This window comes from Phodopus roborovskii, unplaced genomic scaffold (assembly GCF_943737965.1).
Source record: "Phodopus roborovskii unplaced genomic scaffold, PHOROB, whole genome shotgun sequence".
NCBI classification, from domain to species: domain Eukaryota; kingdom Metazoa; phylum Chordata; class Mammalia; order Rodentia; family Cricetidae; genus Phodopus; species Phodopus roborovskii.
In genome coordinates this window covers 54,758,606-54,782,152 of record NW_026126511.1, presented here as the reverse complement: position 1 = coordinate 54,782,152, position 23,547 = coordinate 54,758,606, and the positions used below count along the sequence as shown (strand labels likewise).

Genomic DNA, 23,547 nt, shown 5'->3' with positions numbered 1-23,547 from the left:
TGCAGTTTGGGCTTGTGGGGCAGTAAGGTGCAGACAAAGGGGTGTCTATTTCTGGGTTATACAAAGGCCTCCTGTGGCCTGTGGGCCAGTGTTGTCAGGGCTGGGCAAAGGCAAGAAAGGAGCAGACCCTCCTACTTCATGTCCCCATCACCCGCCCCCAGTGAAGGCCCAATGCCAGCCCTTTCCTCCCATGTCCTATCCAGGGAAGGACCAGCATCATCATGTTATGACTGTGTTGGGGGAGGAGCATACTATATTTGTGGCCAGGGTAATCTCTGATTTAGGAACCATGAAGCTAAACTGGCAGGTGCCCCCAAATGAGAGAACAATTGAAACTGAAAGGCACACCCCCCACTCCATGTGATAACCTCTCAAATCCTCTACGGCCCAGTTACTGTATAGTGGATATTACTAGCAGCTATGATCTTCAGCCGATATTTTAATGTAAAGATAAAAGAGCTTTAGATCAAGGTGGAGAGGATCAGGAAAAATACATCATTTTTGGCAAATGGCATAATTGGCTAGAATATCTGCTTAAAAATCTAAGGTAGTATCTACGCAAAATTCTGTGGGAAAAATTAAGGCAAGAGTAGCAGGAGACAATGGAACCATATTCTGAGAGAGAATGGGAAGATCATGAAATCAGCAAGGCAGTAGACTGTTAGGAGAGTACAAATGAGATACAGTAATACCTGAAAAGGGACCCAGCCAAGCTAAGGAAAAACACAGGGAAAGACCACCATGGATGAAAACACAGTGTGCAATCTGTGTTTCAGTAATTTTACAATACCTCAATACCTCAGGGAAGACTAACCAATTTTCATCTTCTAAAATAGGCTTTTAAATAGGATATCTTTATTGCTGGCTTCAATTTTTTAAAAGTTGTTTACACGTATGTGTTCACGTGCTTGTGCACACACACTCACACACCCTCAAAAAGCCACAGTATGGGCTTAGAATTAGCTCTAAGACAATTCTTAAAATGGCCAGCAAGATGGCTCAACAGGCAAAAGTGCTTGCTGCCAACTCTATATAATCTGAATTAAATCTGCAGAACACACATGACAGAGGGAGAAGGCAGACACCCATTAGCTGCCCTCTGGACATGAGAATATGTCCTTCTCAAGCACCATAAAACGAAATGTTAAAGAAAAAATGCAACAAAAACCCAAAGACCAAAACAAAACACAAACCCAAGCCAGATCCATACTGCCTTGGTACTGTAATGCAGAGAAATGAAAGTAGCAGCAGGTGTGGGCTGTCGTCCATCAGTCCATCCCCCATACACTCACATATCAGCACTGAACTTAATTAACCTGGGAGATTGGAAATTTTTTTGTTCCTTCTTACTCTAACCTGTTTGTTATCAACAGAACTATTTCAGAAGGAATGGGATAAACACTACTAATCTTACTCTTTATCTGAAGGAGACCTCATAAGGTGCTTCTACAAATCGACTCTGTTGGCCAGTGTATACTGTTACACATAAATAACGAGGGCTCTATTGGGAAGCAGCTGCTTGAGGAGTCAGCTCCTGGGGAAGAGGGAGGAATAGAATGCAGGGCTGAGATCAAAGGCTCAGGCCTGATGGAGGCTCTGTTACCCTAAACCTAGGGGGGCTGTTCAGAGACTTGTGAGGTGGAGGCTGGTGAGTGAGTGAGTGAGTGGGGGTGGAATTCTCCCATTACCCCCATGACTGCTTCTCAAACCTGCATCTAAGACTAAATATGTGGGAAAGGAGGAACAGAAAAAAATTGCTGCGATCTGGGGCTATATGAACATGTGAGAACCATCCACATGGTTCTAGTTATATATAAAATGCTCCGTGGATTTCAAGGATTACTTGTAATGCAGTAAAAAATGTGACAAAGGAATTAAGAGCAGTGAGTGATGGGAACTGGATAAAAGAGATCTTTGAAAGCTGATGACTTCTGTTAAAACATTTCACTCATTTATTGCCTTTAAAGCAACAGGTGCTTCACCCTTCTGTCTCTACTTTTTATCCATGAAGTGACAAATTACAAAAAGTAAGTTCTCTGTTCTTTGTTGAACATTCTTTGGTCTCCGATTTTCTCAAGAATAAAGTGGGAACAGAAAGGGCCTTTCTTACAGCATTACAGCTTTCAGAATGTCCAATACGCACTCATTGCATTAGACAAAATATAGTAAGTAAGACCTATTCATTTGGGGCCTTTATTTTGGAATTGGTAATAATCTGGAGGAAATAAAATTGCTTTGCTTCTGAACATTCTGTGCCGTGACTGAATGTTTTCTCTTAAAGAAAACTTTACGATTGGAAATTTTCACTCATTACAAATTTTCTACTTTGTTCCGGATGAAGGAGATTTTATTGTATATGAAACAAAACACCCCAGACTAAATTAGAAATCTTCACTGGGTAAGCAATGTCTCATAATAAGTTCTACAGAATGACAGAGAGCCTTAGCCAAGGAGACAAAAGCTACTCCCAGAAAACCTGGGCCCTGGGAACGCCTCCCTGGCGTTTCAGGGCTTTTTATCTCCTGATGGCAGTCTTTTGAAGCTAGAGCATTGAAGGGCTTTGCTTAGATGAGCACAGCAAGAGGAAATGGCGCGGTGTGTGTTATACACTGTTGTTATGTTTTATTACTATACAACACACACACCCTTGTGCACTTCACCTCCACCCACCCACAACTTGTGTCTCAGGCAGAAAGGCAGTCAAGGGGTAAAATACACATCATCTTTCATTGTTTTTTCTTCCTAACTAGGTTACTTAGCACAATATTCATTTTTTCTTCTCCACTACTGCCTTCTAAGGGCCACATCATAACTTCTGTGACGGAAATAAGTTTGACTTCGAACTCAAGTGATCACACACACACACACACACTCTAGGGTCCTAAGCTAAAATCTCAACATCACCCTAAAATATTACCAGTGTCATTCATTCTCATTTAGTTAGATAATATTTTTCTTAAGAAACAGTTGAGTTCCTTTGCTTATTCCCTATATAGAACAAGGTAACTTTTTGTGTGACTTTGCCTACATCAGCCTATTTAACAACAGCACACACCTATGACAACCAGAGATAAGCAGCTATCTGCTTCAGGTGCCAGGACAGACTTAGGACAGAAGTGAACAGCAGTTAGCTAGTGCGTGTCCCAGACGAGTGACAGTTAAGCTCCAACTATTGTTTTTGCACATTATAAATCATGGTATTTTGGTTTTCTATTTTTTGAGGATTCTTTCCTTTTTCTAAGACAGGGTTTCTAAGACAGTGTTGCCCTGGCTGTCATGGACTTTACCTTGTAGATCAGGCTGGCCTCAAATTCAAGAGATTCATTTGCCTCTGCCTCTTGAGTGCTGGGATTAAAGATGTGTACTACCACCACCTGGCAGATGCTATTTTTTTTTACAATGAGATATGCACCAGACTAGTAGCTTTAAAGATTTTGTAATTAAATTTACACATAAAGTTGTAACAGGTTTGGTACCAGACAATTCATTTAGGATGTGAGCCCTCCACTCTAGGCAGTTGAGGAGATGCTAAGCAGTTAAGAGGGGAGACTTCTGTGACAGACACTTTGATCTAACGGAGGAACCAAAGGGGCCCATGCAGAAAGCTCTTGGGCACTAGAGCTTCACAGAAGCCTGGGACACTGTGGGGGCTGACTCAGGAACAGAAGTGGCAGGCAGGGACCGTGACATCCAGGATAGTGTGTCTTGCAACATGTGACACAGTATGGAGCAAGGAAGGGCTGGATTAAAGGGTTCCCCTCCTCCTCCCACCCCTTCCTGAGAACAGCTGCAGTCTGTGCCGAGCAAGGAGAATGAGTCATCCTGAGATGATTTTGCCACACTTTCCCCATGCTCCCACATTTGCAGTACTCCTTCATACTGACCCTTGGCAAATGGCTTCACTTGCTCCTCAGTCTAAGAGGAAAACAGTGAGGCGGCTTTCCAAAGTTCACTGCTGACTAGTGACAGCAGCCCTCTCAGTCCCCACATCTTAATTCTACAAAACATGAAATTATTAAAAAGTAAACACCTGGCATGCGTGATGACTGCATATAAATGACAGCCTATCTAAAACAAAGTAAGAACACACATTTTAAAATACTTTTAGGTAAATGGCATGATTATGAAATCTTAAATGTATTCAGTCACTAAAAAATAAACACATAAACAAAAATAAAGAAAATAAAGGGCAGATTTAATTTCTTATCAAAAACAAAAGTGTATTTTTATTGATAGTATTGTTCTTTAATGAATGGCCACTGCAAGAAGCAAACCTATTAATTTAAACTGTCACTCATAGTTCTGATTATCGCCGTCAGGACTGTTTTATGACAGATCTGAAGCACTGGGGTGTCCTTTGCTTTACCACTCATTCTGCTGCCTTTGGCCGACTTCACTGAACCTTTCCAGAAGACAGACACCCCACTTGTTTGCTTCTGACTGCAATGAAACACAAGACAAAGCTAATTATGTGATACAATCAGTTGTTTATCATCCTCCTCTTCCTTACTGGGCAACTTATTCGTTAATCTACCTTCTCCAAGAGTCCTTCCTGGAGTAGCCACCTGGGTAGGTGTCCTCCCGGTAAGAACATTTTATCAGTGCTCCAATATTGGGATTGTCTGCCCCTCACTGGAGTACTCAAGAACAGGAAATGTACCCCAGTGCCCAGCATGCAACTAACACTGTTAGTGCTTTGAAGAGACATACACGAATCAACAGATCCTTGTGAATTGGGACAAGATAAATTTAAGGTGTGCTTATAAATAACTTTAAAGAAAGAGTTTAGTTTTAGAATCAACATATAAAAATCTGTTTTATACATATATCTCAAGGCATTAATAATGTATTAAAAGTTTTAGATACCTTGGTGTGTGCTCTGCCATGTGCAATTTCACTAAAGAACTACATACAGGAACAAAAACAAAAGCCCTTTGTACTCATTTTATTACAAACACAAATTACGCATCCTTATTACTGTAGATCTTCAAATGCTTTCATGAAGGGAAAAGAGGAAACGAAGCCATTGACAGGTGGTGGCTGTGTTAACCACACCAGAGGGGCGGGTACTGCCTTGGTCCTGCTCAGCACAGAAGCCATGGGATCTCCCAGAAACAGGATGCTCTGAACTGGGATTATACCAGCTGTCTCACACTCCTGTAAATCTCAATGAATGACCCGATGGATTTCAGGCCTTCTACCATGGTTGTTTTACATCTTAATGGATTCTCCCCGGGGCTTCATCTTTGAGTCCATCGACAGCCAGAAATACTGTATGTCTGAAGCAATTCTGCTCTTACAATTCATCTGCAGGAAATGAGCAGAAAGCCAGTGAACAGGCAGTAGCAGCAGAGAGGACACAGAGCCCACCAGTGAGGGCACCGAGATGCTGTCCACATTCTGTGGGCTCATAACCAAGTCACCGGCAACTCAAAAGGGTGCATAAACCACAGGCTATCAATGTGCAATACAAAGAGCAAACACAGAGTTTCATAGTACTTTGGCAAATTGATTTCTTTTTCAAGCAAAGACTGCTCAGGATCTGCTGTGCAAAAGTGTAGTAAAATCATCTAAGAACGGGGATTTGCCAACACTTTCTTTCCACTTTTATATCACTCTTTTCAACAGAGCTCACGATATATACATATATGTTATTAATTTTTGAAGATACTTTGATAATGATTTTTTGATAATGATTTTTTTTTTAAACTCTGTACTGGAATTTGCTGTGCAATTCCTGAAAAACCAAAAAAAATTTTTTTTTGGCTTTAAGCAAAATAAAAATAAAACAACTGGTAAGGAAGTGAACTGGTCTCTTTAACTGGGGCTACCACTACTACTATCCAGAGTTACTCCTTTTCAGTTTCTGCAGCTTTTATAAGTGGGGTCAAATGGGGGAAATGTGCATTCTTTACCTTATTCTCAAGTACAAGAAAGCAACAGTGTAAAACTTCCAGAGAAGCCAGGTGGGTGAGCTTGCTCACACCTGCGATTCTAGGACTTGGAATACTGAGGCAGCAGGTCTGCTATGAATTCTAGACTAACCAACCCAACCCCAAACCACACACACACACAGTGAAAAACACACCCAAAATTCCTGTCAGTGAGTCAAGTCTGGAGAGATGGTAGTATGCAGTCAGGCAGCCTGTACCAAATGAAACTCTTCAGAGGTATGTAGAGCAAGCAAACAAAAACCAAAACCAAACCCCAGAAACTTCAAAATACTTGTAAGAAACCTATTCTTTTCTTACAATTTATTTTTAATTACATGGATGCACTTGTGTATCTGTGTGGGTGTGTGTGTGGGGGTATATGTAACTTGAATACCTTTAAAAATCTTATATAAGAAACAAAACTAGTGGGGTTGCAAAGATGGCTCAATGATTAAGAGCTCTCCCTATTTTTCCAGAGGACCCACGTTGAGTTCCCAGCACCAAGTTGGAAGGCTCACAATCACCTGTTATTGTAGCTCCGGGGAATCAGGAACCCTCTTCTGGTCTCCACAGTCACCTGAATGCTTGTGGTATACATAAACTCATGTGGACAGTCAGACACATACACATACATACTCAGAGACAAAGATAACTTCTCTCAAAAAAACACTGTCACCACCACCAACAGAAAGGAACAAAACCAGAGGAAATATGCTATTTTGTAAATTGTTACAAACTTTAAGAGCAGACTGTGGAAGGGGCCAGAGCAAGCATTTGGGATTTGGGTCCTCTTTCACTTAGTTTTTTCCCCCCTCATTTATTTATTATTTATACTTGTGTTTGAGTGAGTGAGTGTACATCCCTGTATATGCAATGGCATGTATATAGAAGTCAAAGGTCAATTTTCAAGAGTCATAGTCTGTGTCCCAGAGTCTGAACTCTGCTAGTTCTTGCTGGCCCAATCTTTCTCTTTTAAAATGTGCCTGGTAAACCTACTCCAGTACTTGTGATAATTAATTGAATAACACTAGGCTTGGAGAGTGGAACACATACCTGCAGCTTTGAGGACACAGAGCCAGATGCTCTGAAACGGTGCAGGCACCAGATTTGCCCAAACTCAAGCTGTTCCAACCTTGCTAGTGAAGTAGTAAAAAGTAACCTTTGATTTATATATTTTACTAGTATTAATGATGTACCTATAAATTTGTAAGTAGACCCGTTAGGCTGTTAGAATTTGAATTCCCAACTCAGTCACAGGCCAGAGAGGGAACAGAATTATCTTCAAGTTCCCATGGATAATGAACAACGGACAAAGGTGTCTGTTTCCATTTGTCAAGTTGTAAAGGGGTAAGATAGTAAAACAGGGCTCACAGAACACACTGGAACAGAAATAATCAGCTAGAAGAACTAAATGGTGAGGGAACAGAGGAGAGGCCATCAGGCACATGACCTCATGGCAACCCCATGTGTGCTCTTGGAGCAGAGAAGCCATTCTCTCTTGCAGACATTGGAGGCAAGCTGTGAAGACTTTCAAATGTTAAGGACCAGGAAGGTACAAAGATGGGTCCTAAGCACTGGAAGCTCTGGCCTTTTGCTTTATACTCTATGGAAAAGAACCCAGAGCTCTCATCTCTGAAACCTAATGGGAAAGAAATGTGTACATTTTTCAGAGATGGCACCCAAGAAAGATCCAACCAAAGTTGGCTGCTGGTGCAGTCTCACATGGATACCTGTATAATTCTGATTTCCTTCTGGATTCACTGGATTGTTTCCTTGGCATTGTAACAAAGTCACTGTGGATGCCTTCCTCAGTGCTCTACACGCAAGCAGATGTCAAAACAAGCAAAATAAATACAATTTTACCAGGATGCACTGAAGGGAAATTTGGGTAAGGGGCAGGAGGGCCAGGACACAGGGAAGGCGCTTTTCCAGAAGGGCCAAAGTATCTCATTCTGCTATGTCCAGAGTGTTTGGAACCACCATAATCATTACCTTCAGAGCTAAAAGGTTTGTTCTTATAATAGGACTGTGCGTGCGTGCGTGCAGAGCTAGCTACATGTTGCTTGAGTTGGCCCAGAACTTGGTATGTAATAAAGAATGACCTTGAATTATTGGTCTGTTTCACAGCTCCTGGGAGCACAGGGCTGTACCACCATGCTTGGCTTCTATGAATGGGCAACAACTCATTAACTGTCAATTTTCTTAATCTCTATACTACTTGTTAAGTCTCTGGAAAAAGGCACATACACTTCCTGTGTGATTTCATGTACTTAGAACACACAGTCACTACTGGCAGTTAAAGGTCTGTGCTCTGAAGCTTTAGGATTACGTTTCTTTGTCCCCTCCTGGTTCTTAAAATCTTGTAAGGTTTTAAGTAAATTTATGGAAACCTTTCTACTTAAGGTATAACTCCTGAAGTTTAAGAGTAACTAGTCTTCAAGTTATGCCAGGAGGCAGAATTTTTTAATTTCTTTTTTTAACCCCCCCTAAATTTTCTATAACATATACACAGGTCAATAATAAGTAGAAATATGAGCCAAGCAGTGGTGATGCATGCCTTTAATCCCAGCAGTTGGGAGGCAGAGGCAGGTGCATCTCTGTGAGTTCAAGGCCATCCTGGTCTGAGTGAGTGCCAGGGCATCCAGAGCTGTTACACAGAGAAACTGTGTCTCAAAAAACAAACAAACAAACAAACAAACAGGAAATAAAAGTGGTTCTTAAGAAAAAAAAAAAACCAAGAAACAAACAAACTAACTAACATCTCCTCATCTTTTTCTAATGCATTTCAAGGAATTTCAGTAATTATATATTATTTTAGTGTTTCAAGAAATAATTGTCATGGCTATAACATAAATGTACCTCATCACTGCTTATGGTCAAATTTACTGGCAAAACATAATGTCCTAATTTAAAAGCTGGAGTGTTAAATATGCAAGTTTTAATCACTGATAAACATGATTAATCAGTTTTTGAAAAAGTGTCTTTCTAGAAAATACTATGATTGTTCTTGTCATCTCTAGCCCCATGCTGTCTATTTAATGGGTAAGATGCTTGTGCACCTGCATATGCTTGGTGTCCTTGGAGGTCAGGGGGAAGGCCTGCACACATTGGAACTGGAGTTACAGGAGCTATGAGCTGCCATGTGGAGCTGAGAACCAAGCCCAGTACCTCCCTAAGAGCAGTGAGTGCTCTTAACTGCTGAGTCATCTCTCCAGCCTCTCCACTGATCTCTGTTATTGCTTCCTTCTTCTTCTTCTTTTTTTCCTGGTTGCCATTGAACAACTATCTTTTATACTTAATTCTCATCTGAGTGAGAACTACCAGAAGGGCCAAGCAAGCCTTTCCACATAGGTAGGATGCTGGTTCAGCTAACCATGTGATGATCAGAAGAGCCTTCAGGCACCCAGCTGTGTTACTGCTCCACTTTTGGGGTACCTACTAAGCTACATACAAACAAAGGAGTGCTGCCATACCACCACAGTGATGCCCTGGCTTGGACTTCAATCCTGGAGCAATTCCTCACATCCCACCAATGCCAGGACTGTGGGTTTAAACAGGCAAAGAGGCCTTCCTAGGGATCTGCTTTTGATTTAAGCTGGTTTCTTAATTGGGTGATTATGGCTAAATGAAACTGAAAAGACTTTGTTTTAAAATACAAGGATGTGATCTAATCTTCCGACATCTATACTGCATACACAAAACACAGAAAGCAACCCATGCACAGCTTCTTATATACACAGCAGACCCTTTACAGGCCGGCACACCTGGAGCACTCTGTTGACATATGCCTGTGCTTTCAACTTTCATTTCATTCTACCTAGCTTAAAAAGTGATGTTCATTTCCCAGGGGCATAGCAACTAAGGGAGGACAAAGATACCTGGGATCTTAAGGTCTGAGGCTCCTAATATGTGACACATGTGGGTAAAGGTAAGATCCAATAAGGCCTTATTTTTAGTAATCAAAACTTTTACTCTACCCACATATTCATGGAACTTTCATGGATGGAAATGAATATTTTTTGGTATCACCAGATGTGCTAAAATATGATTCATGAAATATTACTTTAGATTTAAGTTGTATTGAAATCCAGAAACATTTAATACTAATGTTATTTGTGGAATTATGTTATTACAGATTTGTTACTCCCATTATACCATGCACATGATCTCTAAGCTCAAATACTGTTACCAAGAGTGTTTATGCACTAGCGTTATTCTCCAAATATTAAACACGCCAAGCAACAGCCGCCCTAACATATCTGTGAACTCCATTACAGTGCAGGCAGGAGCTATTTCTTACTTGGGCTCAGCAAAATATAGAGCTACAAAAGGAAAGATGAAATACCTTCTGCTTTTATCACTGTCATTTGTTTTTCTTTCCTCCTTGGCCCTGCAGGAAATTTCCTCCACAGATGTACAGTAAGACAGACAAAGTAAGGTTTTATTATGAGGAGGGGAAGACAGGCTTTTATTCATATCCTACAAATAGCTATGCCAAATCAGAAATTACCTCAAATTACAGGGGATAGCTATGTCATCTTTCTTTTCATAATCTAGCCATTTACACACTTTGATTTTCTTGACTTCCATTTTGGTTTATTAACATCAAAGTTGGTCAGCATTTATCTGTTTTCAGGCATTTTGACCTGAGGCAGTAAGATTAAAAGCAAACAAAACAAAAAATGCCTCAACCTCCTCTGCATTCTTGTAAGAAAGCTTTACATATGCCTGCCTTGGTCTTGAGTGTTCCATGATTATCAGACTTCTACATGTTGGCGTAAAGCTTATTACCTGGGGCATATTAACTTAAATGAACACAAATACACTTCAGCACAGGCCAGAAAGTCTGTTTTATTCACTGTTAATATATCTTACCATCTTTTTACTCCTTGGCCCCAAAATATACACCACAAACATAAGCCCTCTGACACTGTCCTGTGGCTGTGCCGATGTGGACATGTCTGCTGCCACTTACCCAATGCTTTCTGGTTAGACAAGCATTCTGCTTTAGGAGATGAGAAACGGCCGCACAGAGGGCTCTGCTATATTTACTATAGGAACCTGATAGTAAACACCAGGAAACAGGAGGAGGAGGAAACACTATTTCAGTCATGAAGCATATAACAGGCCTGCTTCCCTCCAACCCTGCTGAGTTGAAATTAAATGTATGACTCACTTGAAGCACAACGCAGGATCTCCCAGCATCTTAGCCTTCATGGCCTGTGCTACTCCTGTTACCATTCCCTCTCTATTAGAAGCCTGTATCCAGCAATAGCACTGTTCTAAGTCACCGTAGATCTTCCCAGCACCAAATCAGCATCAACAAACAACTTAGAAGGAGAGGGCAGCCGCAGCACCAGTGGGATGAGGAGGCTTACTTTTGTCTTCCTAGATCCCTGGAATCTTTTATTGATGACAAAAAGAAAGTGAACGATCTCCTATTTTAATGCCCAATGAAGCATTGAAGTAGCTCCCCATAGAACTTTTATTATCTGGTAAGTACATAATACTTTTCAACTCTACAATTAAGAAACCTGACAAATACTTAACTCCAACCCTAACCCTAAACCCAACCCTAACCACTAGGATACATCCTGTATCTTACCTTCTAATCTAATTCACTAAAAGGATACAGTGTGGTTTAGTAGTATTCCTGACAAAAGTACATAAACCGAAGGAAACCAGCTCTATTAGGGACAGTCTACAAAGCAACTGGTCACAACTCAGTGACAGTAGAAATGCTTTACGAATGGAGATGGACTGAAGCGTAGAGGAAAGGCCTACTCATTGTGAAATAAGTAGCCTTTTTGTTCTTTTTCTTTCTTTCTTCAACCCCTTCTGCCCCCAAGACAGGGATTCTCTGTGCAGCTCTGGGTTTCCTGGAACACACTTTGTAGGCTAGGCTGGCCTCAAACTCAAGAGATCTCCCTGCCTCCACTTCCCCAGTGCTGGGTGGGATTAAAGGTGTGCATCACCAAGCTTAACAATTTTATGTATAATCAAGCTGGGTGCTCTGTCTACTCATTCATTCATCAACTCATCTATTTAACAAGTATTTATTGAGTACATAATATCAATCAGGGTCTTTTCTAAGTAGTGTTAGTAAAACGAGGAATGGAAGGAAGTAAGACAGCTATATGTAAACACTGCTGTGGTGTGGCTATGAAGTACTATAAATGTGTTAAAGGCTCATGGGCTCTGAGAAGTGTCTGGGTTAATCCACTGATGAGTTCATAGCAGACTGGGCTATTAGGAAGTGAAGCCTAGGTAGAGGTAGTAGATTATCGGAGGTGTGGCTATAATTTTTCTTTCCCTATCAAGTACAGTCTGCATTGCCCAATTAGTCTTGGGAGTGGAGTCTGTCTTAGCACATGGTCAGCCTACCATAGTCCTGGCTATCCTGCAACTCACTATGTAATATCCTGTTCTAGACCTCACAGAGACTGCCTGTCTCTGCCTCCCGAGTGCTAGTATTAAAGGTGTGCCACTGCCACCTGGGAACAGTCAGTTTCTTTTTATGGTGTGTGTGGTGGTTTCAAAGTAATTGGTTCCCATAAGGTCACAGGCAGTGGCATTGTTGGAGATGTGGCTTTGTTGGAGGAGGGTCACTGTGGGTCTCCTATGCTCAAGATACTGCCCAGTGTCACAGTTCACTTCCTATTACCTATGTAAGATGTAGAACTCTCCGCTCCTTTTCCAACACCATGTCTACCCACATGCTGCCATAATGATAATGGACTGAGTCTCTGAACTTTAAGCTACCCCAATTAAATGTTTTTTTTTTTTTTAATAAGAGTTGCCATGTCATGGTGTCTCTTCATAGAAATAGAAACCTTAACTGAGACAGCTTGACACCTGGTGTATCAACTGTACTCCAGTACAGGCCTACAGTTCAGCTACGGCCATCTTAAGCAGAACACCTATGGCTCCCTGTCAGAGGCCCTCATGATTGGGTGTGTTGAGTTCTCTCATGGGAAAGGAAGACCACCAGACCCTCCCCTAAGACGTCAGTCACTCCCTCCCACCTGAAGCCCACACTTTTCAGCTGTGTGTTTGGTCCCAGCTGTCCCCGGCCTTCAGAGGTACTAGAGTCTATCTATGTAGGAGGCAGGAAGTTAATTATGTGGAGGACCCCATCTATGCAGTTTTTGGCAGGTTGACACCATGCCAAGGTAGGCCTTTCCGGTGACATAGCTGTTTTGTCATCACCCATGCTCCTGCACTAAGCAAAGCAAACTTACTGGTTCACTAGGTTGGAGTGGATGAACTCTTCCTTTGGCCTGTCAGTGCTCTATCTAGGGTAACAGGCACTTGTTCACAGTTCTTCAGAAGTTTACATATCAAATCCTTTGCTATCAGTAGTCAACTAAGAGTCTCCTTGTTCCTTGAAACCTGGTGGAACTGTCTTCACTTTACACCAGTTATCCCTGTATTGTTTCTCAACTCCTCAGTCACTCTTCTTAGGTCTGTTCCATGACACTAGAGCTGGAATTGGTTACTTCTTCTTTGCCAGTTGGAACAACTTTAGCCTGACAACAGGGGACAGTGGACTGATACTCAAGACACTAGAAATAGATAGGCATTTGTTCTTATGTCCCAGTCTGTCTTATTTATTCAGAGATGGAGCCCAAAGGCCCACATCAAAAGCCAAGGCCACTTCCAACTGGTAGGTACAATGGCTTTGGCTGCACCTTCAGGAAAACATCCTTCACACTAGGGCATTTATTTCCAAACTGGTCTACCAAGCAGCTTTCATGGCACCTTAAGTCTCACACAGTCCAACATGTAAGGATTATGCAGTGCTGCAGAGCTGAATGACTATACAGACCAGATTCAGCCCATTCACACTTTCCAACAATGCCAGGCTCTTGTCGGCAAGTTTCTTCACCAGTAGAAGGCTTTATATTGCTGTGATTTCTATCCGTGCCTGCTTCAAAGGGGCCAGCATTCAGCTTTATGTGTCCTAACACCTTACTTTCTTCAGTGTCCAGCCTTACTTTTCTAGGGGTAGGTAACTATTTTTTGGCCATGTTACTTTTTTGGGTTTCTTTCTCCTAAGAAGTTTTGAGGGCATTGTAAAGATACAGACATTATTCTATAACATTTAGTTGAGGTGAGCAGCATTACACAAATGTATGCTTTTAACAAAAATTTAAAACAACATGTATTTGCTCATTCATGTTGTGTGCATACACATGTGCATGTATGTGGAGGTCAGAGAGTAACTCACAGGAATTAGCTCTCTCCTTTTACCATGTAGGCCTAGGGACTGAACAAAGGTTGTCAGGTTTGGCAAATTCTCCTTTACCCACAGAGCCATTTCAATCCCCAGCATCTAACCATTAAAACACCAAAATACACTATTCACCCAGCTTTTGTAATATGCCAGGAGTATTTAAAATAAAAAATAACCTAATTGGTTTGAGATTTACTAGTGGAAGCCTCTCAATTTAGTTGGAGTAAAATCATTGATTTTACATGAATTCTAAAATTGATATTTGCTTTATTAAATGTGATAGCAATCTTGTTTATAGAGATACATATAAATGCTAGTAATATTAAAATCTCAATTTCATATGGGTAAGTAAAAGATGAAGTTTTATACCTTTGAGAAAATTATTACAGTCTCATCATTACCTTTTTCTATTGGGAACATGGCATGACATGTCTCTAGGGTTCTAAGAGTGTAACTGAGTTTATTTGGGACAATGGGGAATTGCTATATTCTGCTGTCTAACCTTTCTATAAATGGCAGCTAAACCAAAGCCACATTATTAATCAGTGCAGTTTAATTCATTCCATCACTGTTCTATGTACCAAAATGCAGAGATAAAGCAGAGAGATAGTCATTCCACTAGAAGGTAAAATAAGTATATAAAATAATTCCAAAAAGGAAGAAAAGAAGAACCTGATTAGTGGAGCAGAAGTTTGTAAGAATTTATAAATACAAATGCAACTAACCCTCCTTGGGGGGGGGGGAGAAACACCAATGAATTTATATATTAAGGAATGTGGACTTACTCCTCACTTTTGCTTGAAATAGAGATATGCAATAATGTCCACTGTTAGGCCAAATAATTTTGCCAGTTAAATAGTAAAAGACAAATCTATCATTGAAAAGCAAAAAAAAAAAAAAAAAAAAAAAAAAAAACCAAACCAAAACAACAACAAAACAAACAAAAAACTGAAATAAAGCCAGGGAAACTGCTGGAATCTAACTTCTGGCAGGAGGCAGCATAATATAATATTACCCTCTTCTACTATACATTTTGAAACAGCATAATCACATTTACACAAGACATGCAATTTGGACTCTGTACATCTTATCTGGTAAACCAGTCCCCTGATTAAGGTGCCACCATTTCCCAATTACAGTGACAACTCTGTAACTTTTTTAATTCATTCATTCCCCCCCCCAAAGGGACACTTTTCCCACAAAGCAAAGCGAATATTATATAGTTTGATGAGATGATGGGCTTAACAGGGATTGCAAATCATACTGAGATGCTCTAACAATTATAATCGGAATAATTTCTATTCAAGATAGAGCTGGATGCTGTAAAATGATAGTGCCAGGCTTCTTAAACTTTTCTAATCCTGATCCTTTTTTTAAAAATAAGGTATAGAGATATGTGAAACACTTAAGCAAACCATCTACTGACAATAAATTATCAAGCTTACAACCACTGTCTTTTATACATATATTTTTTACCATTTATCAAAGAGGAAAGCAAATTTTGAGGAAGATGGCTCAGCTGTTAAGTATGTGCAGCAAGCTAGAGTACAACAGTTCAGATCCTGGAGCTCACGCAAATGTCATAAATGCCAGGTCAGTTGGGTGTGGTGGCCTGCCCATAATTCCAGTTAGGAAGGCAGACAAGGGTTTCTCAGAGCATCTGAGTAGCAAGACTAGCCAGAATCTGAAAGCTCTAGAAGACTTCTGTATGAACCTCAGACTTGCATTTGTACCCATACAGGTTTACAGACAAGCTACGTTCCATACACATACAAGTGGGAAAAAAAAAAAAGATTTTAAAAAACCAAAACATCGAGTCTTTGAGGTGGCTTGGTGGGTAAAGGACCTTGCTGCTCAGACTGAAGCCCCAAGTGTTGTCACTAAGAGCCATATGGTGAAGGAGAGAACAGACTCTAACAGTTAAGTTGCCTCTGACCTCCATGCACGCAGAGCACTTGAACCCACATATAAATACATTTAATAAAAATTTAAAACGTATTTAATAAATAGATGTGCTTCTTAAATCCCGTTTGGAGATCTGACACTGCAGGCAGGACAGGGAGCATTTTTAATGTTGTGCTGTGTTTCATTTGTTGGACTTGACTGACACTTTGCTTTTCTAGTTATCAATGCACACACATGATGCATAAAGACACATAAGCATTTAGCAGCACTTCAGAAACTATTAAGTTATGTCTTAATCCCAAACCAAAATTCATGTAATGATTCTTAAAAATCACATATTTAAACACAATACAGTTACAGATATAGTAATCTGATACACACTGAAGACTGATGGCAGAAACATACTGAATGTCTCTTTTCTGTTATTAAACCACTGTGTTTCTGTAAGAGTAGAAAACTTAGTACATATAGTAAAAAAAAACAAAAAAACAAAAAAACAAAAAAACTGCTGCAATTCATAACACACAATGCTCTGGAATCTGAGCCAAAGTCATATGCTCAGAAAGAGACTCCAGTGAAATCACATGTAATATCGGCAAGCACTGCTGGGAGCACCTGGCATTCACTGTGTGCTCCATGTTTGCTTGGGTTTGGTCATGGGCGCTTAGAAGCCTTTTATTCTTGGCAGGGATCTGTTGTTGTTGTTTGTTTTTATAAGACAATCCCTCATCCAGTTAGGGCCCCATATGCAAGCCTATATGAGGGCAATGCCCACAGTGCAGTAGCTTGTCCAGTGTGTCTTTACATTCCTAATTAAATGTTTAAGTCACAGGCCACTGAAAACAAATCAACCTCTTCTACCTAAGATGCTTTCTGTGGGGGTAAGTGGGGTGTGCACTCATGAGATTGTAGAACTGCAATGGCTTCCTACAGTCCTTAAGATAAAGAGTCCTATCACATGGCTTAGGTGACTTAATGACATTCCAGGCCATCGAACACACCCACCTCATAGTTCAGCTTCTGCTGAGTCAAATGTTCTTGTAATCTCTGAGCAGTATTCCCTTTACTTACACCCCCTTTCTGCCAAATAAACTGCCAAGCAGCTCCAGGACAACCACTCATCATCCCTTCAGAAAACCAGGAGTATGCTGGGTGCTCTTCTAGTACCCTCCTTCAGTGAGCAGCCGGCATTTACAACACTGCATTAAAACTGCCCTCTGCTGTCATACTTCAAGTAGGCAAACCGTCTTTCTAACCTGACTCCTTGCACACACCCTTGGTACAAAGGATTTCAATAATTATGAAAGGAAAGAAAGAAGGGCTCCACCCGTCTGTTACTTCATGAACTGGATCTACACTTACTCCTGTTGACCCTGCACAAACCACAAGCTGTTGGTCACAATGGAAAATAGAAAAGAATAGGATGCCATTAACAGTTACTCCAATTTTAGTGGAAAAAATAATTTAGTGTGATGAATGAAAATGAAGGCTATCCTCATTATTATCTAGACCCACATATGATACTGAGTAAAATAAACACAAAATAAAACATCATGCACACATGTGCCCCAAATGGGGGAGGAGGATTAACAGATTCCCTTTTAAGAAAATACATTCAAATCACTGCCTTAGAGGGAGAGTTTTCAAGCCATAGCTACAGGGAATGCACTAGTTTTCAGCCACTGTTGAGGAAGGAATGTCCATTGTGGCAGTAAAAACATAAAAGCCCATTTTCTTTCTTTTTCATTTTTGCTTTATTATAATAATGCTTATCTTTTATTATATTCAACAAAGCAAATAGGTGAAACCAAGTTTAGTCAGTAAGGTATATTGACAAACTCATAGTATCCTTGAAATAAAATTGAATAAGGTAATAGATTGTAAATATTAATAATGGGTAGTTGATTCCCAAGACAATACTAGTCTAAATAGGAAATAGTTATCTGACTCTCTTCACCCCCATTCCCCTTGTGTCCTAACCCAGGAAATTCAAATGATGTTGGCTTTTAAAACTGAGGGCTAAGAGCAACTAAAATAGTGAAGGAGCTTCAAGGATACACTGGGGCGTCATATAAGCTCAAGAAGGAAACGTTTGCAAACAGATTAGTAGGAAAGGAAACGCAATGTTTGGTAGGCACATTGTGTAACCAAAATTTAAAAAATGCATGAATATATACAGCTATTCACAAAGCATAAGCACGCAAGATTGAGAAGATTTCATAAATGATTGTTTTTCCTAAGATGAAGTTTAGCTCAAGTAATAACTTAGTGCTACTGTTGTACATAGTCCTCAACAAAAGAATAACATTAATAGTATTTCTCTAGTGTCTTAGTCTTCTATTATAATTATGTGAAAAGGAGAATTCTCAATTCATCCAAAGAGCAGGCCAAGCCGACCTGTGTCAACAGAGCTTGTAAAGCAACTGAGAAGACTCTGTTACTTTAGTTAGGCTGAAGGGCACAGAGTTGCAGAGAATGAGGAGGCTAAGAGTTGGAGAGAGAATACAAAACACTACATTGGTGTAAACTATAAGGTGAAGTTAGTAATTTAAAGTGGAGAAGCTAGAAGGGAGTCAGAAAACCCTGAAAATTCAAAGGAGGTGAAGTGAAATCACTTTACAAATTGTCAAGGGCTGTGGGTGGGAATTAAACTTGGTTCCTAGACAGTGAGTGAGACACTAGCTGGAAGTTTTTTGACTTAATAACAGGTCAGAGAATGTGAATATAATGGCTCTGCATTACAAAGTTTTAAAATGTGGAGGGCTGGGGATATAGTTTAGTAGTAGACCACTTTCGTTGTAAACGGGAAACTCAGCAATGGAGAGGAAAAAAATGAATTTATTATCCAATGCACTAGTAGTTTCTAAGTTAAAATACTACCATGTAGGAAATTACCCTAAGGTTCTGAATAGGATAGAATGTGCAAGCAGAAGAACAGATAGTAAAAAATAAACTTGTCTGTCAAAAGACTATCAAACACGTTGGGGCTGGAGAGATGACTAGGTAGTTGAGAGCACTTGCTGCTCTTACAGAGGACCAATTTCAGTTCCCAGCACTTGTGGTGGTTTACAACCTCCTGTAACTCCAGTTTGACAGGCTCAATGACCTCTTTTGGCAACTGTGCACCAGGCAGGTATGCAGTGTACAAACACAGATAGGGGCAAAATACTCATACACATAAGACAAAGATAAATCTTAAAACAAAAAAACCAAAAGGCTAGACTGCATGAGTTTTCTCCACCTCTAATCAGATGTGGTGTGAGGTTGGAGTCAATGCATCACAAGCTGTATTATATCTTTATACTAACAACATTTACCAACTTTTTAATCTGTAAAGTCTTTTTGTTGCATTTTAATGTTTCTTGAGTTATTCATTATAACTAGATAATAGAAAAGTAACAAATAGGGAAAATGAAAAACTACCTTTAATTCTAAGAAAATTAAAACAAACAAAACAAAACTCTGAAATGTCTCTATTTTAGGTAGTACTTTGCAACTTCCCAATGTTTTTACACGGCAAATATTTTTCTTGGAGTAGGATACTTAACATTTGACCACAACAGCCCAGGTTTTAAGAAAACTTGTTTTGCTAAGTAGGTGGGGAGTCCATTAAAACATAAGGCCTAAGACTCATGTAACAGTCATTAAAACATAAAATCTAGGACTACCAACTGTTGTAACTTTTATAGCTGATATTTTCATGACTGGACAAAGTCACATAGTAGGATGACTCCACCGTTCCATACAAAGAAGCGATCGGGGAAACCTTTAGCAATAAAAGCAAAGGTACCTCCTGGTGAGGCGGGGACGCCCAGCACCCAAAGATGGGAACCCCTTCTCCACCAGGTGGGCAAAGGCGAGGAGTGGCAGCCGCCGGCGCGGGCCACGCCCACACGCATCCCCCGCGGGGCCTCCATCCACCTCCTCCTGGGCTCTCCCGCCGGCGGTCTGGGGTCTCCCGTGCCTCCCTCCCAGGGGCGACTGAGGGCGGAGCTGTGCAGAGCTCGTCCCGTACCTGCGCCAACACCTTAAGGCTGCTCTCGCGCGCAGCTGCTCTCACGCGGCCGTGATGCCACGCCGCTCCTGCCCCTGCCAGCACCACGCCGGCCACAGCCGCTGCCGCAGGGCCGGGACTCGGCACAGCTCGCCGGCCGGCCGCGAGCCCGCGCCGCAGCCTTCCGCCCCAGGCCGCCAGCCGAGCGGTTCTGCCTGCAGCCGCCGCCATCTTTGCGGAAGCGCCTGGGCGCCGCGCTCCGCCCCCACCCTCCTGTTGCCTGAGAATTGGCTCTCGCGAGATCTCAGCGGTCTTCCCCTAGGCTCTCCGCGTGAGAACTGGGTGTGGCTGCCTGCTCGACGTTTAAGGGCGGTTGGAGGTGCCCCTCGGTTCGGGTGACAGTTCCAAGGCAAAAGACATGAGTCAACTGAGAAATTGTACAAACAAGGCGGGAGCACCCCCGTAGTCAAAGGAAGGGCTGGAGGGATGGGTCAGAGGTGAAAGGACTTCCCGAGGTCCACAGTTCGATTCCCGAGACTTACAGCCTTCTGTAACTCCAGCTCCAGGGGCCACAGCGCCCTCTTCTGGCCTCTAACATCACCGAGAAAATTAAAATTAAAAAAGAAGAAAGGGAAACAGGTACCGGGTGTATACCAGACAAGCTAGATTTCAAAAAAGGGAAAAAACAAAAAAAGGGACTAAGTCGGAAGGGTGTTTGGTGGTAAATACGGAGTCAGATTAGTTTTAGCATGACCTTTCATTGCCAGACTTCTCTGAAAGGTGGATGTTAGTTAGTGTTAAATGGGCACTTTTGGATCTGGAGAGGGAAAATACTTCCAACAATAAGAGGTAAAGAGCGTTAATAATCATTACTGTGAACATGACTGCAACAGTAGAATCCCATCCTCAAAGTGCCTGGAGTATGGGGCTAAAAAGTTATGCGTTTTCTGCAACTTTGTATTTGCCATAATTATATTTGCCATATGCCTGGCTATGTTAAGAGTTACTTGAGCCAGAAAATTGGTTCAATGGGTAAAGGCACGTCATGCCCAGCCTGATTGCCTGAGTTGGACCCTCAGGACACACATGGTGGAAGGAGACAACAGACTCGCACAAACTGTTTTCTGGCTTTCTGGTCTATGCAGTGAGTTCCAGGCCACTGATGGCTACATAGTGAAATCCTATGTCAAAAGAAAATAAAGAATGTGTACATGCTCACTCTTACAGATCTTCGTTTTTTTCAGCTAAGCAAACTTTAAATTTTATTTAAGTCTGATTTTTTAATTTATGTGTGTATGTATGCCACATATGGGTGAGTGCCCTCAGAGTTCAGAAGAAGGTGTTGGATACGCTGTAACTGGAGGTAGAGGCAGTTGTGATCAACTTGATGTTGGTGCTGGGAATGGAACTATGATCTTTGGAAGCAGCAAGCTCTCTTAACTGATGATCTGTATCCCTTGCCCCTATAATTTGTTTTTTAATTGCAGTTAAATGTACGTGATGCTAGTATTTTACACGTTTAAGTGTAAAAGACCAGTGACGTTAAGTTCTACACATGTTGTTATAAAAAAAAATTCATCCATCTCTATAAGTTTTTTCATTTTGCAAAACTGGACACCACTATTCAAAGGTCTCTCCCTATTTGCCCACTCCTCCTGAACTCCTGGCCTTTCATTTCTATTAAATAATATCTGATCCAGACTTCTGACAATGCTTTTTCTTCAGTACTCCCAGACAAAGCCACTGTATTTTAAACAATCGCTATTCACTGAATGTTCCGTTTACATTTTGTTCTTATAAAACATTGAAGGATAGCTGTGATCCTACCTGGGACTAGCAGCAAATGCACATCTACTTCATGCCCTGTCACCAGGGTCCCAATCGTCCTCTCTAGGGCAGATTGTAGGCCAGGGCCTCGCCTAGGTCCTGGTTGTTGTTCTGTGGTAGAAAGGGTTTCATCTTGCAGAAGATTTGGCTTCATTTTGTAGCCTGGGATGCTCTGTTCTTCAGCACTGCTGAATAAACTTAATAATGTTCCCATTCAACTTCTGAAATGGCCTCAGTCATTAGCATCTTTATTTGAGTGATGTAGCAAAGGTATGATGCCCAAATCCTGGTAAATGACCGCCATTTTTGGAGTGCTTCAAGATAATAAAGACAATGGCAAAAGCTGCCATTCCAAATCTATTTTGGCAAGTTAATGGAGGCCCACTTGAGTTATTATCCATCCTTAATCTTCATACCTTTCACCATAGCCAGTATGTTCTAATCTGCAGTCAGAGTTTCTTCACTTCCTCCCATGTGTAGAAACCCTTTCAATGTGCCCTCTGTGAGGATGTGTAAGCCAGGCCTCAGTTTGCATTCTGGCTCTACCAAAGACATCACTGTGATTAAGGGCATCAAGTCCCAATTTTCTCTTCTTTATACCCTCTCACAGTTTCAGATGGGAAATTCGAAGGGATAATTTATAGGAAGTGATTAGCTAAATGCCTGGCACATGGCGTACTCGTGACAGATGGGAGTTTGTCTTAAGATCTGTTTACTCCTGCTCTCTCCTCACAAATGAGCCCGACTGGATGTCCATGATCCCAGATCGCTAACCCACATTAACCAGGGCCTTCCTGCGTTTTCTCATCTCACCCGATGTGGGTCCTCAGGTTTATTTACATCTCTGCTAGATTTCCTAGTTCTTGACATGCATCTGTTGTTCTGAACTACTGATGTATGGCTTGTTTCTGACTCTTGGTGGTTCAACAAATTTCTAGGATTTGCTGAGACTCAGTGGGTATCTTATAGCTTATCTTCAGTTTCTAGAAACCACTTCTTTACCTTTTTTCTTCAAGCTGTCTAATTTGCACAGCTCTGTCACCTATGTAGTGGGGTCAACATCCACTACACAGTCATGGCCCCAAGCCCAAGAGAGGTACAAAATCTCACTACATCACTCAGTGGATTTCAAACACAGTTTCCCCACATTTGACATCCTTATGGGTATGAATGTCTCTGTTTTCTTGGTTTTCCCAGCACCCAGCCTATAGTACCCAGCACAGGCTAGACATTCAATTTACAGACATATGAATAAGTGGATGAATGCATGGCCCTGATGAAACATTGAGACGCTCTCTATCTGGGCTGACAAATGTGCAGAAGTATGTTGCTCCTTTGCTACAATTGTTCTTCAAAACAAAAGCCTCATGTTAGATTTGCAGATTTTTTTTTTAAAAGGTGGAAATCTTTGATCTTGCTTGGAAAACTGCTTTGTAATTAGCTTGTTTTCATGTTCCATGTCTGGCCCCCTCAAACTCTCAGTTAAGAATTAATGTATTCAAACTTTTCTTTTGCAGAGGAAACAAAGTCTTTTAATAGAACCAATCTCAAGCCAGCTAACCATGCTAAGTATGAAATTGTCCCTGGCAGCTGCTGACTATATTGGTCTTTTGGGGCCCTGGCTTTGTTCATTTCTTCATCCCCAGCTATAG

At 41.2% G+C, this 23,547-nt stretch overlaps 1 protein-coding gene across 1 annotated transcript in view; it reads right to left on the bottom strand.

The window, feature by feature from the left end:
* Positions 1-20,330, bottom strand: part of Micu2 (mitochondrial calcium uptake 2) — a 74,012-nt gene extending 53,682 nt beyond the window's left edge. Inside the window, exon 1 of the mRNA XM_051195598.1 lies at positions 20,090-20,330. Within this exon, the coding sequence (XP_051051555.1) occupies positions 20,090-20,299 (210 nt within the window). The 5' untranslated portion in view covers positions 20,300-20,330. The remainder of the gene's footprint in view (positions 1-20,089) is intronic.
* Between the last annotated feature and the right edge of the window lie 3,217 nt (positions 20,331-23,547).